Below are 16,729 nucleotides of genomic sequence, written 5' to 3'. Positions count from 1 at the left end.
CCTGCTGCAGGAAGAAACAGGTGGGTGAGTGCTTCTATGAGCTTGCACAAAAGCTGGATACTCATATAAACTGTATGTGCAAGGCTAAAAGGAGAATGCCAATATGAAAGGAGTCCAACTTTGTGGATAGACTGGGAAATTAACTGCAACCAGGGGACTGACAGGACAAAGGGGAAGCAACTTCACTACAAAAGCAGAGGCAAGAAAGGTTGGTTAAGGTCTGGAGGGAAGACAAGCTGAGATTCTGTAACATACGTTAGCACAGCTGGGACTGCATAAGATCTATGCTGTTAAGGAAGTGATCACACTGACAGCAAGCACAAGAAACTTGGTAGTTCTAGTGAAGGAGACAGGGAAGACTATGAAGTTTAGAAAACAAGAAACTCACTTTAGAACTGTAGCACGTGCCAAGTTAGAAAGTACCCAGTGAGGTACAAGGTACAGACTTCTCTCTTTTTAAAGGAATCACATCAGTTTCCCAGAGACACCTCCCACTTAGTCCCCCAGGAGGAAAGCCACCTGAGTCTGGGTTCCAGCAGGTGCAGGGCCTGGCTGAAGTCAGAGCCAGAAGAACCACTGGGAATGCAATATCCCCACCAGACAGGCAAAACACATTCACCACACAACTCTTTCCTTTAAAATGGGAACTAAAAAAAAAAAACAAGGAAGTAGAACAAAAGGAAATTATACAGCGGTAAAAAAGGTAAAGTATCTACAAGCAAGGCAAGGATGGGCTGTGAAGATGAATCAGTGCAATATGCCCTGAGAAAAAGAGGGAAGATTTTTTTTTCCCCCTCTTTCTCTCAGTATCCAGCAGTCTGAATAAAGGAATAAAGCATTAGGCTAGAACATATCATGACATTTTCTAATATTCTGTAATATCCTAAGATCCTAAAACTCAGCTAGATCATCTTTCTCCCCAGTTAAGAATACACCTGTTGCACTATGTGGCATTCTGCTTTCCTGGCAGCTTTACACAACCTCTTCCACGTCACTGCTTTGGCCCAAGCATCACAGCTTTCATCAGGGCAGTCTCAGACTCTAAACGATTCTAAAATACAGACAGAGCTATATCCTACTTTTGCAGTCCTGGAGGTGTTAAAGCTTGGAATGAGCTTTACTCCTTCTTCAGTTCAAGACTGCCAATCCCCACACACAATCAATGAACTGCCATTAGGATGGAGCTCCATCCCCAGCAGCTGGGGACAAAGGGCAGTCTGACTGCTTGTACTGTCTGGGAGGCGTAAGTGACAACAGCTTTTTATACAGTCGTTTTACTATTGTCATATCAATCACTTCACAGTTGCTGCAGACAATTTACACATTTCCTTAAGACTTTTCTTTCAGTTCTCTCTTTTTTCATCTCCTTTTCCTAAGCCACTAATCTCCTTTATTGCAATTCCTTCCCCATATCAGACCAAAGGCTGTCTTTACAGTAACTTGTTACTGACAGTGGCTGCAGCCCACAGTCGCCCATCTAGGAACAGGAAAGTTGCTCAATACTAAATCTTCTCTGTTTACAGACACTGCAAAAAATTCTGAGACTGTGCTACAGCTGTGGTAAAATTCACGTTCTCATACTGGAGAAACAGAAGACAAAGACAGAATTAACAAGGTGACTTTGTGAGAAACTACCACTGCCAACAAATCAGAAGAGACACCGGGGAGATTAGCATTACAAAGCTCACTGTCTGCAGAAACCGGAGCTATGCCTTATTTGATTGTAAAATCCCAGCGACAGTTCCTGGCACAAAAACACAGCTCGTTCATTTTCGGTGCCTCCTTCAGCTCAGCATTGCACAGCGTGCCCTCTCTGCTGCCCGAGCGATCGCAGCTGCTAACCTGCACACACCTTCCTGGTTGAGCTCACTCAAACACCGTGTCATCCCCACAAGGAATCTCCTGCCTTTGAGCATCTTCCTCCTGAAACTTTTCACTGCTTATTTCTCCATCAAAATTGTTTTTGGCTTTTTTTTCCTTTTAACCTCCCTCAAGAACAGTTATAGTTTATAGCATTTTACCAAGGACAGCTTTCAAATGAGAGAATCAACACTTAACAACACTTCTGGTAATGGAAAGGCAGGCTGGAAACCATGGGTCATGGCTCTTTAGAGTGACAAAATAAGCAGAAGAAAAACAGCAAGAGAGGAAAATTGCATTACGAAGTTACTTCCTCGGAACAGATCTACCAAAGCTACACTTGGGTAGAACAAAATAAGAGAGAATAGAATCTGAAACGTTACAGAGGAAGGTAGGAAACAGTAGAAGCAAAGTGCAAGATTGGATGTTTATGTTAAATTAAAAAGAACTAGGAAAGTGAGGCACAGTACTGAATAACTTCAGCAGAACAGGTTGTACTGCTATTTACATCCATGAAAATTAAGTGACTTGCTTTTCAGTGTGGAAACAGGTACGCCTTCAGTCAGCAAAAAATAAACTTGTAAAACCCTTTAGATCTCAAAGCCTACTGCAACACTTCTAGCAAGGAAATAGGCCAGGAACTGTGTGCAGTTTGGACTGGGGTGAGACATGTTCCTTTCCAAACAGAAAAGCATCCAACACTCACTAAAAGACACTATTTTAACTAAGTGGAACGCATATCAAGTTTCTCAATCTTACTTTCCCTCAATGGATGTGGCAGCATTCCAAACAAAATCAATAGTTTTAATATATCTCAATTTCATTCCAACAGTCAGTTAAATTGAGCCTCTCAGCAACATCTGCATTAGTTTCACTTGAAGGAATAGCAGTATTTTCCTCAAGCTTTGGCACCTTTAATCCTTGTGTGGTGCCTTCCCTCAAAGGCTTCCTTCCCCTCGTTCTGTTTCCAGCACTGCGCATCAGTATTCCAGTGAGCAACAAGAACGGCTATCAATGCTAATGAGCCCAGACAGGAACACACATTTGTCCTTAAGAGACAGTAAGGGCACGACAAGTAATAGGATGAGACATGCAGCACTGCTACCTCCTGACTTTAAAATTCAGACTACGGACACTTACTCTACAGTCAAGGAGAATCCATTCATAGGAGCACTGAAGTACCACAGTGTCTCACCAGGATGCAAGTGTCTTCTTCAGAACGTGTTGTGGAAAATGGAATCTTATGGTGGATAGGCCGAGTATGGCCAAGAACACACTACATACTAGAAGACTGTATCACAATCCCAGTGCAAACTGCACCGCTGTTCTCCTATTGACTGCACCCTTGCAGCTGTCAGGGCACAACAGAATTCAAGATCCTCAAAGCAGGTCTTCGGTCTCCAGAAGCCTTTGTAATAAGCAAGGGGAAGCATTCAAAGCAAGGCTGTAAGGGGCTGTGAGCAACCTGGTCTAGAATACAGTGACCTTGCCTATAGCAGGGAGGGTGGAACTAAAGGTCTTAAAGGACCCTTCCAACCCAAACCATTCTACGGTTTGAGGCTGCAGTTCCTCTATCTGGGGAGACAGACCCATAAGCAATATTAACCAGCCCAGTACCAACCCTGGAACATTAACCCTAGTGAAATGAACATGGCAATTCTAAGAAACAATGTGCACGATGATTCTTACCAAGACCGCTTCCAACTTCCATCAAGGAAATCTAATTTCCAGGCACTGTTACATTCACAAGAGCTTTGGAGAAACTGTTTCAGCCTACAGAGTCTGGTTAAGCTACACTGCCCTGCCCCCAAGCTTCTCATCCATGGCCCACTTTCGCTTATTTTTAATACGCAAATTGATCAGCTAGGTAGCACTCACAAACTTAACTTTCTTCTGAAGAGAATTAAAAACATGTGTGGTTCAGCTGACCTGCACTAAATCTACAAGCAGCCTCAAATCAGCTCTATGCTGACTAAAAGTAAAGTAAAACAAACAAAAAAGCTACCAGAAAACCCAAAGCCCCTCTCTCGTTATACTCTCTCTCCCTACAACCCAACAACTGATCAAGCAGGCAACACTCACATGGCTTAAAAACTACCAAACTACACTGCAATCATGTGCCTTCAGTTCATTCAATCCATAATAATTTGTATAATGCTAATGCTTGTTCTGAAGTGTTTCTCAGCTATGGAAAGATAAAGATGAGGATGGGCACACTGTTCACAAGATTTTCCACTCCCTTCTTCGACTCAGCATGCATTGGCATCAGCATTCCCAAAGCAGTAAAAAATGATGGTTTAGAAATAAGGAAAGCATTCCAGAAGTACTGTGCTAAGGATAACAGTAGAAAAAGGGAAAAAAAAGCAGCAACCAGAAGCAGACTGGAAATAAAACATCCGAGGCAGATCTCTGTTGATATGTGCTCAATCAAATACACATGTTGCCATTTGCATAAGATCTGAAACAAGTACTAAGCCCAGCGGAAAACTACACACTCGGAGGGGATGGTTCAACTGCTAGCTGACAAATGTAGAATTCCTAGAGGGTACACTGTGTTTATATGCAGTGCTCAGAAGATAGATCCAGCAACCTCAAGACAAATCAAGAGACAGCAGCAGACGAATGCAGAAGGAAGCCCACAAGCACATGCATTTTTTCTAGCTTGCAAATGCCAGGGGAGATTTTTGCAGGATGCACACTTTAACATACACATCTTGCACAAGTGAAGCTCCCCAACACACACAGTTTCTTCTGGAGGCACTCTCAGGCCCAGTTCACAAGTGTTAAGGTTTGATATACTTTCCACTCAGTATGACATTCACATACACATTAAGCAGACCTAACACAGGAAGTGAAGAGTTGTGATCTCTCCAAACAGATCTTCAGTACAAGCATATAAAAGCAGCGAGATGAATTCCTGTGAAGAGAGCATCTCATGCTTTCAGTTGCTGCCTGTCAGCATTAAATTCCAGAACCACACTAGCAGGAATCTTTTATGTTAACAGGTAAAGGAAAAAAAAAATCGGAGATCTTTTAAGTAAATATTTTCTATTCTGTGACTGTCACTTCTCCCGGAACAGGCTGCAAGGAACAGCAGCTGGAAAAGCCACACAATCAGCAAGATCTAGCAAACTCACCGCTTCAGGACTGAGTTTTAGAGATTTTAATGCAGCAAAGTACCTCAGTGACCCCACAACACCTAAAGGACTCAGCAATGAAATGCCAGAGTTGGAGGAATTCACTTCTGAATTTGCTTTCTAAAATAAGCTCTGGTGATCCCCTGACATGCCCTACAAGATCCTCCCACCGGACTACATCCACGTTCCTATTTAACTCCAAACTACCGTCAGTATCTCTAAAATACATCGCTCATCACTTCATTATATCCTGAACTGAGTTCTCTTTTTACCTGGTTACTATTTTTCCTCAATTCCAGGCACATCCTGGCCTGATGTACATTTAACATCGGGAAGTTATCTTCATCCCTAAGAGCTAAAAATATAATGATCACCAAGGTTTGTTTTTTATTTTTACTTTTTAATATGCACACACATTTTTCACTGGATGGTCACACTGCCTTACCTTACCAGACACGGAACATTTTTTCTATGAATACAGGAAGGGAAGCCTATTATGTATGCTATAAGACTGTACAAACAGGATGCTGGCTTCATTTTCACACAATCACCCATTTAAACAGTGCAATGGTTTTTTTTAAGTGCTGCACCAGGAAGATGTGTTGCTTTAGCTCTGCACCAAAAGTACCATCGTGTTTCATAAGGAATGCATGGCCAAGGCTAAGCTCTTGTTCAGGGCACTCTACTCACTCACCACCACTGGAACTGGCGAGCATTTTAGCATTAAATATTTCCCTTTAGGAAACGGCAGTCTAAAAACAACGCTGTTAATGGTCTCTAAATTCAAATCATTTTATTTACAGGATACAAATTAGTGTAATTTGTAAAAAATAAAAATACAAGTAGGCTTCCCTCTGCCATAGTTTCATGTATTCAGTTTTATACCTGTTCTCTTCACACCAAGAAAAGAAGAAAAGAACACAGATTTGTGAGCAACATCTGATGTCTGGCTTAAGGACCACTTACACCGCATGGAGTTTGAAAAACTCTGTCCAAAGGTTTAAGCTCAAAACCCTGATGTTAAGAGTTTCATAGCAAAAACCTGCTACAGAAAGCAAAGTAAGTAACATTTCCCCTTCTGGGCCCACACACCATGAAAGTGGAAGAAACAGAAAAATAAAGCATACATAAAAAATAAAACATTTCTTCATGAACAATCAACTCCAGTGTGTGCGTGAAGTACTTCACAAGACTGTTCCACATGCCTAAAATCAGTCACTTTTCTCCATTACTATTAACAGTTATGTTGATGCTACCTCACAGGAAATAAACTAACATTAGTTTTACACTTTAGTTTGGTCATAAAAAAAAAACAACAAAGCAACAATGTACCTTTGTGCATTATACTGCTAAAAATGGAAATCTCAAAGAAAATGTGAATGACAAGATGCTCAGTGATCTGGGGAGGCTCATAGCATCTAAGAGATTATTTCCTTCCTCTCACAGTTTGTGCAATAGGGGTGCTGCCCAAGAGGCAATTTATAATGAATTCATTTCTGCAGGAATTCCCAGGTTCTTGAAGCAGATAAGCTAACCTACATATATCCTTCCCTCTAGAATGGGTTTTCATTTCCCAGCTTTATTTTGAGCTAAATGATCCCCTTGAGTACTCCTTCTGGACAGCTGTATTCATTTCAATTAACAATTACCTATTTGCTAAAATGATCAGAATATGAGAGGCAGTAACTAATAATGAAAGCATAGCTACAACTTACAATCCTGTTTTCTACACAGGAAGACAAAGATTGAGGTAAGACTTAAAATTAATTTCTACACATGGAAAGGCAGTAAAAAGCAGCTGAGCACTGCAGAAATGCAAATCCTAATGTATTTCCCACCACAGCAGCCCATCAACACCTTACAAACCCCCAAAGTCCCCCCATCTTAGTGCAGCACTCTGTGCCTATCACTTGGGTCGCACGTTGAGCTTGCAAACAATGGGCAACAAACCTGAGAAGAACATCTGTACAAGTAGGATGACACATGCAAGTGCATACATGCTACCAGGACACCAAGTGCTTTAGGAAGAAGCTGTTCCACCACAAGGTTATGCAGTAGAAAGTCAAACGCAGTCCAACACAGAGTGAAACATTTAGGACAGAGCAGAAGGCCACTCATGCTTCTCAGGAGCTGTGCAGTTCCCACAGCTATCGGTCACTTCAGCATGATGTATAATATACACTGGTGGGTCCCTTGAGCACTTATGGACAGGGAAGTCATATAACATCCTCTGAAATGGGAACCCAGACAGCTGTGTCTATCACGTACCATCAGAGGAAGTATCTGGTAAGAATTATGCCATAATAACAAATGAAAGAAAACAGCTATTAAAAAAAAGCAATCAAACAATGGAAGAAGTTCACAATTCTGGACCAATAACCCCCCCCCCAAAAAACTCTCAGAGATGGTCAGCAACTTGAACTGGGCTCTGAAGTGCAGCCAGACCTGCCTGGACCAGAACCTACCACGGTAGCTCTCCACCTCAGCAGAAGAAATCGATTTCTCATCCACACTACTCACCCAACAGCAGATAAGATATACAGCATATCTCTGCTATTGTTCCTAACTGCCATCTTCAACAAAAGCATTTAAAATAGGCCATGTCATTAGCACGACACACACTTTTTTTTCAGCCTCCCATTGACTCTCCTTGCTTAGCTTTGTCTAGAATAAGAAGTCTCGGCCACTCGTTCCTGTTGTAGTCCTGCTGCACAACTGAGAGATGGTTGTGCATCTCTCCAGAACCAAAACAAGAGCTGTTCTTAATCTCACTGATCCATGCAGAAGCTGCTCTTCCTGCGATCACAAAGAGTACAAAACATCTGTGTGTTTTTAGATAAAAACAAAAAGCAGATGTCATCCACACGAGCCAGTAAGAATGACAAGGCAGTAAGAGGGACTCGCTACACAAATGCAGCAAAATGCAAAACTGTTCAGAGGAACACTGACCTCAGAAAAATAAACAAAACCAGCTAGAACTTACACGACTACATAAGAAGGAAGTTAATGAAAGACAAGTTTGTTTAAAATTTACAAGTTCAGAATTGTAACTAAATAAGAGATGAAAGTAGCGCATATGTTCTTTAAAGCAGTATGGCTTTAATGAAGTTAATTAACCCTCAGGAGACTGACGCTTTCCAGTCCATTACTTTGAACACTGCAACTGATAACTGGGACTGCTTGCTTGAAACTAATATATTTCAGTAATGCTTAAGAATCAAGGCCTGCTCTGCAACATACACGAAAGAAAGGGAATAGCCCTTCCCCTAAAAGAGAGAGGAATCTAAATTACATGGATAAGCTTATGATCACTTAACAGCTGTGTTAGGAAGTCTGTGATAATGAACTAAAAATTGAACAAGACAACTAATCCATACAGCACTTAGTACTTTCAGTCTGCTGATTTAGTTGCCCGTGGCACATGAATAATGCTAGCCAACTCGATTGCTTTTACTAGATTAAGGGAGTTCAGAAGTAAAATAAATAAAATAATTAACTGTCAGAAGCATAACGGCAGAATTTCCTTCAGAACTGCTGATGCATCCTCCCAGAAATCCTAATGAATGAAACTTATCTTTATTTGCTTTTGCTCTTTTGATCTCACAGACCTCGTAGTCCATGACAAAACATTATTCATAGCTTCAATCCTCTTACAATAGCTGTTTCTCCTCATTACTTGGTAGCTACATCAGCTTGCTACTTTTTACTCGTTTTTCAAGCTGCTAAGTCAACTCTTCCAAACCTTTCTTTCAAAAGACAATTCCATTAGAGCACAATGCCTGTAAGCATTCCCACAGATTGATTATCAACTTCTCAAGAAATGAAAATATCAATTTGTAACAAGATAGAAGGAAAAATTGGGTCGACCAAACTAGGTCATCCATTTATACCTCTCATTTAGTATCTCCTGGGATTTTTTTCTACATTACCTTTTTTAGAAAGTAACTCCTAAGATGGCTAAAGCTGACAGCAGAAGGGAAGCTAGAAAAGGCCCTCTGAGATAAAAACTGTAACTTTCCTATGTAAATCTCACGTGACTTAATCATTCTGATACGGTACTTTAAAACAATGGCTCCCAACCCAGAACAACGGTCCTGACATGTCTGATAGACTTCACTGCCCTCTCTTCTTCCTCATCTTTGAGGAATTTGCTTCTCTAGCTGAGCTTCTCGTTGAACTCTTGTACTGTCTCCGTGGCACTGGGTCAGGGCAGAACATTGTGCCTGGAAGGTTCAGGATTTGAAACAGGGTCCTAGCAGTGCAGCTGCACCCCATGACTCCCAGTTCTGGATCCAACCCCCCTCAACTGGATCAGCGTGCTCTCCTGGGAACATATCCTGACCAAATCTGATATTTGCTCATGAGATAAGTTCATATTGCTAAGTTCTTGATGAGATGAAGCAGGAAAACCAAGAGCCTAATCTCTTTGCAACACCTCCATACTAGTTAGCAGAACCACATCAGCACATCCACGCTCCACTTCAGGAAAACGCTACACTTTCCAAAAGCATCAAGAGCTTTTGTTCTGCTCAATTCATTTATGCTCCTCTCAGTTCCACAACCAACCTTTAACACTGATGGCCCCCTCTAAACTGTTTCATAAAATCAAGAAGAAAATAGTCATCTATGCTCAGATTTCAGTCCTACATACTCATGGTACTGCTCCCAGCACTAACAAATGCATTGCTATTCTCTCTGGGCCAAAGCTTCCTATGAACTGAACATATTACAGCACAGCTGTAGCACCTGAAATTCCTTCAGCACAAAATCCACAAATTTTAAGTAGTAACAGTGAAGATAATCAAACAATTTCTATTTATTACAGATCAGTGGCTTTAAGATTAATTTTAGAAGTTTTGGACTTTCACTGCACTTACTATAAACAAAGGTAGCCATGTTAGATATGCAGATATTCAGATTAACTTTTCCTTGGCTGCAGAGCTGTTAACTTCTAAGTAGCAATAATTCTACAAAGTAAAAATACCCTGAACATATCGTAGTTTTAAGGTGAACTGTATACACCTCAAAACAATTTATTGTTCCACAGCAATCACACATGCAGAAATATACAGACATGTACAAATATGTATAGATGTGTACATCTGGAGTATGTAGAGCTGCAGATTAGGGTGCACTGAGATGAATTACGGTGCTCTCAGACATCCATCTCTCTCAGCACCTGCCTATATGTAAGTATAGACATATATACACATACCTACATGCACCAAAAGGAACTATAGGATTGAGATCTGAATAAAAGCTAAGTACCTGACATGCCATTTAAATTACTCAGGGCGCATTTTGCACGCCACAGAGTGCAATGATGAGACTACCATATGTTCCTCCAGAGCATTTTTACAGCATTCAAAGGCCGCACACAAACCTTCAGTACGTAAAACAGGAGACTCACATGCTGCTGTCTTTAGAGACTGAACAAACAGAACTTATTACCATGCAAGTTCTCTGACAAAACCCAGAGCATCACCCAACTGACTTGTTTTAGTTTCATTTGCTTCAAAGAACTACTGCAATTTTAGTTTGCAAGTTCTTACATCCCAGAGTCTCTATAGGAGCTTTGTGGCTGTAACTCAGCCACCCCTATGAGAGCTCAGAGCAGCACCTTTCAAACAACAGGAGAAGCACTCAGAAGAGGATAAAACTGTTTCAGTTTCATGGTGTTCATTTTGTATAACATTTCCAGAAGAGCACTTCCCAAAATACCAGAAGCCCCTGAAGTTGAGGGTGACTGAGATCACTGTGCAGTCACAGTGCTCTGAGCAGAAGCATCCCACAGAAACAAAGCTCTGTGAATGGAGTGCATGACATAGCATTGCTCACAATGAAGTAATCTGCTCCCCCCCACACACCCAAGATTGAATGAACAGCATTAACTGAAACATGGTTAACGGGAATAAAGCTTCAAGAATATATTAACACTCAAAGCAAAGCTTCACATGGGACACAAACACCAACGGAGTCATTTTTGATGCTGAAATTTTGAAAAGGTTCCCAGCCCATTTCACCATGACACAGTGGTCCATGACCCACTGACATCTGTAAGAGCAGAGCTCCCTAGACACACCAGGATAGCACATGCTTAAGTGCATGCTCTCCAAGGCCGACATCTTTCTATCACAATTACAAGAAGACAAATGCTCAGAACTATCGATGTTTCCCCCAAATCCTCCATGAATTGCCTAACAACCTGCACTTTGGCTAACTAAAATTTGTTCGAATCTTTTTTAAAAAACAAAAATACTTTTACACATTCAGGCTTTGGTGTTTAGCTGACTCTACCCAAACGTTTTTCCTAGTTTAGCCTTAGCAGACAGAAACTGATTCTCTTAAAAAGCCACTGTGCATTTTACAATGTATGTGAAGAAGTGGAGAGTTCATGCTTCAAACTGTGTTATAAGCATGAAACTCACCCAGTATGTAGACACTACAAAACACCATACACAAAGTATCTATATGCTTTATTTTTTAGGAGCACATAGAAGTAGCTGATAATGTGCTTTGGAGACATTATTCTTACCCCCCCACCCCCCCCCGCTAATTTTCCTCATTATATGTCTTATAAAACAATGATATTCAAAGGTACTCCAGAGGTACATTAGTGGTACTTGAAACAGGAAAGTTCACACAAATGCACATCAATACACAGACAAGCTTTTAAGAAGGGTGTTCCCTAAGTGCTATGGTTATGGTAGAGTGTAGTATTTGTCCTCTCTTTAATGGTATATTAGACTGCACAAGAATTAGAAAAAAAATCAATGCATGTTTGTCATTAGTGGACTTTTACTGTGCATCCAAGTAGCCTTGATCAGTGATTTAGAATTTTAGGGATTGTCATTCCACTTTTGGTAGTCTCGACTATTTTTAAGGTGATGCAATTTCCTTAGAAGTAAAGCACATCCCACCTCTTCTTTCTTCATGAAATAATGAGGGAGCAGGATCTAAAATTAAATTAAACAAGAAAAAGAGACCAGGAGATTAAGAAGGATGCCTAAACCATAAAAAACTATTTTTATCCAATTCAAATGAATAGCTTACTCAGAATCCCCTTCTTATTATAGAAAACAGCACACCAAGTTCTTCAGCATCCCAAAACCTAAAAGTCTGAGCTCTGATGGATTGAACAGAAGACAGGCAGGTCATGCTAACCCATATGAATTAGTCACCAGCATTCTCTTGACCAAAAGCTATCAGAAGACCTGAGATCAGATGTGTAATCACTCAGTAACTCTGCAAAATCGTTACGCAATACCATCAGCAATATTTACACCGATCATCTGAAACAGGATCACCTTGATACCACTCCCTCCAGAAAGCTGAGGGTCTCCTACACAGTATCCAATGCAAAAAGCAGAACGACTTTCAGCCATTCTCTGTGTTCTGTGAGAAAAGGTTAGCCAGTGATATAGCCCAAGACACTGTCAAATACTTATATACTGCAGAACATTTGTAAAGTATCAGAGAAATAACTGTGTGACAGTAGCACAGCATTCTTGTTTGGATTATCACATAAGAAAAAGAAATATAATAGCTATGGATTTACTAAACGAACATCAGCAAAATGGTATTTTATTGAAGTCTTTCTAAAAACTAGAAGCTAGAAAAACTGTTTTCTCAATATGAGTGTTTGACTTGCAATCCTTGTTTGAGATGTTTGTGGCAGAAAACAAGAATCCAGACAGATGGGTTGTACGTGTACAGCAAAAGCACCAAGAGGAAGCAATCTCCTCTTCATCTTGCCCAAGTATCAGTGTCAGCTTGCACGTACTGTAAGCCTACGAGAGAAAACCTGACCTTCATTACCTGAGGAAATACCTGCGTGTCCCTGGAGTCACATACATTTGCTCATGGCAAAGTGCACTGGCAAGCCTCCATTGCTGCCAGACTCACGCTTCACTTAAACCCAACTGTACACAGCCATAACACTCAGGAGATCTCCTAATAAAGTCCTGCTTACTTAGGAGCGCAAAATAATTAAGATTAAATCCATCTGATTGCCAGCAAAAGACTTGCTATTGATGCTTCTAGACAATATAATTTACCTTGCAAGCAGAAATATAAATAAGCCAGCCCTCCCCCTTCCAAACAGAATGTGCTCTCAGGGACACCCAGGGCATCACTAAATAGCAGCCATATTGATCTGCACTTTGGACTTGCAGCAACACTGAGCCAGATCCAGCAGGTGACTCCAGCCAACCCCGATCCACCTGACCACAACTCCAGCAGCTACACCACCTCCTCCAGAACTCCCTGGCACCCACCTGCCAGACACATTTAGCTCATTCACTGTGTCCTAACCATAATTCTGTAAGCTAATCAGTCAGTAGTCAAAGGCAATAAAGATGTGACACAAAGAACCACCTTGGGTTGCATTCATCACTATTCCATTCCTCTTTTTAGATTCCATTTTGACTTGGAAATGAAAGGATGAGTAACAGCAATTCCTTTTCTACACACATGCCATCGCATTGCAGCAACAATACATCCTGTGCTTACATGAGAAAATAACGTTTTCCTCTTCCTCCCCACAGAATCATTGCTAAATCTTAAAGGAAACAGTACAGAAGCCTTTTACACCCTCCAGCTCTCTTCTTTTTTTCCTCCTCGATCATTTCAACAAGCACCTAGGCAATGCATTGCAAAAGCAATGAACATATAAATAAACCTCCAACACAACAACCATCACAATCCCTAACATGGTCTGAGTGAAATTAACCAGCAATTGTGATTCTCATCACCACGGTAACCTGTATCTTCTGATACCTGCAGGTGAGCATTGAGACTAATGTGAATCTTCACACCATGGTGCAGCATCCTGGTTAACTTGTTCTCCTGTAATTTATTATGGAGAATAAAGTATGTAAGTTTGAAATAGGAAAAAAAAGCACAAGAGATTTCAGATGTAATCGGTTCCAAAGCATTTAATGCTATTTCAGGCTACACACCTTTTTCCTGAAATGCCTTAACAATTGGTTTCTAAGGTCCTTTTTTTCTTGTTTCCTTTTTAGCAGTCCTTGTCCCCTGGCGCTCCGTGGGAGCGATGGGAAAGCTCAGGGCTGAGCTATTCAATTGAAAGCGAAATAAACACGCTGCTGGAAACAAAAATCTACTTTTCCACAGAGGTGCCACTACGCGATGACACTGCCGCATCCAGTGAGGAAGCTCGAGCATCAGGCTGTAAGGCGGCAGCAGCTGATTACAGACCTAACGCACACAGTGCCACCAGCCTACACCGCCCTTCCCATAGAGCGCACCCAGCCCGTGCGAACGGGGCAGAGCGGAGAGCACAGCACGAGGGGTCGGGCCGCGTCCGACAGCGATTATACTCCAACCACCCCTTAAAAGGGGGTTCTTCCAAAGCAGTTTAACCTTCACATCGCTCCGCGGAGCCGCTGCGCTGGTCCCCCCCTTTCCCACGGGCCCCCGCCCGGCGCTGCCCTCCGCCCCGCGCTCCCACCGCCCGCTCCTTGCGCAACATCCGCGGCCCCTCCCGCTGCCCGGACAGCCCCGGCGCGGCCGCGATCAGGGACTGACAGCTGCCGAAGCCGGCGAAGCGGGGTTACCCCGAATATCGGCAGATAATAAAGGGGGAGGTGGAGATGCGCACACGCGGCACTCGTCTTTACCTCCTCGACGGGTCACGCTGCGCTTTGGCACTGTCTTAACAATGCCGAGAAGTGTCAGCGCCGCGGTCCGCAGCCCCGTGCCCGACGGGAGCGCCTCCGGCCCTTTAAAGGCCCTTTAACAGCACGGGCGGGACGAGCCGGGGAAGGGGCGATTCCCGACGGCTTCCCCCGGCAGACGCCGAGCTCGGCCGGGAAGAAAGGGACAGAGGCGGTGGGGGAGGGGTGGTGGGAAGGAGGATGGATATCCCCGCGGGAACACCCGGCACAGTTCCGCGGGCGGCACCGCGGCCAATGGAGGGGCGGGAGGGCGATCCCCCCCCGCTGATACATAGAGGCTGTGCCCCCCCCACCTCCCCACGCAGCCCGCAGTCCCCTTTATCTGCTGAAGGAAGAGGGGGGGGCGGGGGGGCGTCTTTTGCCACAGCCCAGGGTGGGGAAGCGGGGCAGATCCTCGCGGGCAGCGAACCGAGGGCCCCTCCCCACGCAGCACGGGGCGCCCCGGCTCCCCCCCGCGCCGCCGCCCCTCACCATGAAGTCGCTGGCGAAGTTGTCCTCCCCGTTGTGGTCCGTGTCCTTCATGGCCTGCACCCGCTTGATGAATTTCCTCAGGATCTCCTCCTGGCTCATCCTGCCCCGCGGCCGCCCCGCCGCGCGGAGCTCCGGCCCCGGCCGCCCGCTCTCCTCTTCGAGCCCCTTCGGCCGCCGCAGCCCGCCCGGCCCCGCCTCGCCCCTCGGCCTGCTCGCACAGCTCCCTCGGCTCACGGCCGCCCGGCCGCCTCCCGCATCCTGCCTGCCTCCGCCCGACCCTCCCCAGACGCCGCCGCCACCGCCACAGGGACACGACGAAGTCCCCGCCTCCTCCCCCCGCGCAGGCGCAGCAGCCCACGGCCCGGCCTTCCCTGCCCCCGCCCAGCTTGGGGAAACCCCGCCCCCTCGCCGCCCATTGGCTTCCCAAGACTGCCGCCTCGTCCCATTGGCGGGCCGGCACGCCCATCACCGGCCAGCTCAGCCCCCGGAGAGAGCCTCGTTCCGCTCTTCGCATCGCCCCGCGGCGTCGGCCCCTCCCGTTTCCCACGGATGGGATCTTCCGTAGGGCGCCGTACTGGCGCTGGAAGGGACCACTCGGAAGGCGGGGGAGGGGGCCTGGAAGTCCGGGCGGAACGGGGCGGTGTTTTCTGCGGCCGGAGCACAATGGGACTGCGGCGGGCGCTCGCCGCTCCGGGACCCGTAGTCGCTCCGGCAGCCGGCCCCATCCCTTCCAGCACCACGGAAGAGAAAGGCCACGGGAAAGGGCCCGCGGGGCCGGGCGGGCGGTGCCGCCGATGGTAAAGGCGGAGCGGCGGGAAGATGGCGGGCGGCCCCGGGCGCTGCGTTCTGCCGCTGTGTTTTAACGAAGTTCGGCCGCACGTGGGGGAACGGAGCGCCGCCGGAGCTCCCGGGGCCGCGGGAGGGGTCAGCGCCAGGGGCGGGGCCGCGCGGAGACGGGGCATAGCGAAATGATTTGTGCAGAGCCTTACGAAATAGTAAGCGTACGGGATCGAGCATCAAGGATAACTGCAGGGGTGGACAGGTGCGGGGCGTGCGCTGGTGCGGGGGGTTCAGTACGGCTTTGTAACGGTGTGATGCTGAGGCTCGGTGCTGATGCTGCACGCACTCCTTCCCGCTGCCGCTTCCTCCCGTGTCACAGCGTGGTGCCACAAACCAGGCCAGGGAACCGAGCTGTGATATAATTCCACTGCAAGCTTATTTCTAATCAGGCCTCGCTACAGAAAGCAGCCTGCGTGCTAGCTTGGTCTTCCTGTAGCTATCTAGGGTATCACTGGTTTAGAGGACCGCCTACCTAACAATTAGCAAAGTGGCATGTTACCGCCCTCGGCCCTTTTCAGTGCCCATTAACTTAACGCCAGTTTCCCAGCGAATGAAAATTTTGAGCTGCGTAGGACTGAACTGCAGCTGCTGTGCATGGACACGTTTCCTTCCGCTGCATCTGCTGCACAAGCAGTCATCTCTGGCAGAGGGGCAGGTTGGGAAATGCAGAGGTTGGTGTTCTTGCATGATTTCCCAGAGGCTGCGGCCTCTTGTAAAAGGGTT

General features: G+C 45.1%; 2 protein-coding genes across 2 annotated transcripts in view; one reads left to right on the top strand and one right to left on the bottom strand.

Annotated features, from left to right (window-relative positions):
- The window catches only part of PTPN12 (protein tyrosine phosphatase non-receptor type 12), a 65,051-nt gene extending 49,597 nt beyond the window's left edge, over window positions 1-15,454 (bottom strand). Inside the window, exon 1 of the mRNA XM_065743690.1 lies at window positions 15,167-15,454. Within this exon, the coding sequence (XP_065599762.1) occupies window positions 15,167-15,265 (99 nt within the window). The 5' untranslated portion in view covers window positions 15,266-15,454. The remainder of the gene's footprint in view (window positions 1-15,166) is intronic.
- The window catches only part of GSAP (gamma-secretase activating protein), a 416,138-nt gene that overhangs the window by 324,855 nt on the left and 74,554 nt on the right, over window positions 1-16,729 (top strand). The window lies entirely within an intron of this gene.

The sequence above is a fragment of the Cyrtonyx montezumae genome, unplaced genomic scaffold, assembly GCF_038088225.1.
Source record: "Cyrtonyx montezumae isolate F1298 unplaced genomic scaffold, pur_monq_1.0 scaffold_3, whole genome shotgun sequence".
NCBI classification, from domain to species: domain Eukaryota; kingdom Metazoa; phylum Chordata; class Aves; order Galliformes; family Odontophoridae; genus Cyrtonyx; species Cyrtonyx montezumae.
Note: the sequence above shows the minus strand (reverse complement) of the source record. Positions and strands in the feature narration are given on the sequence as shown.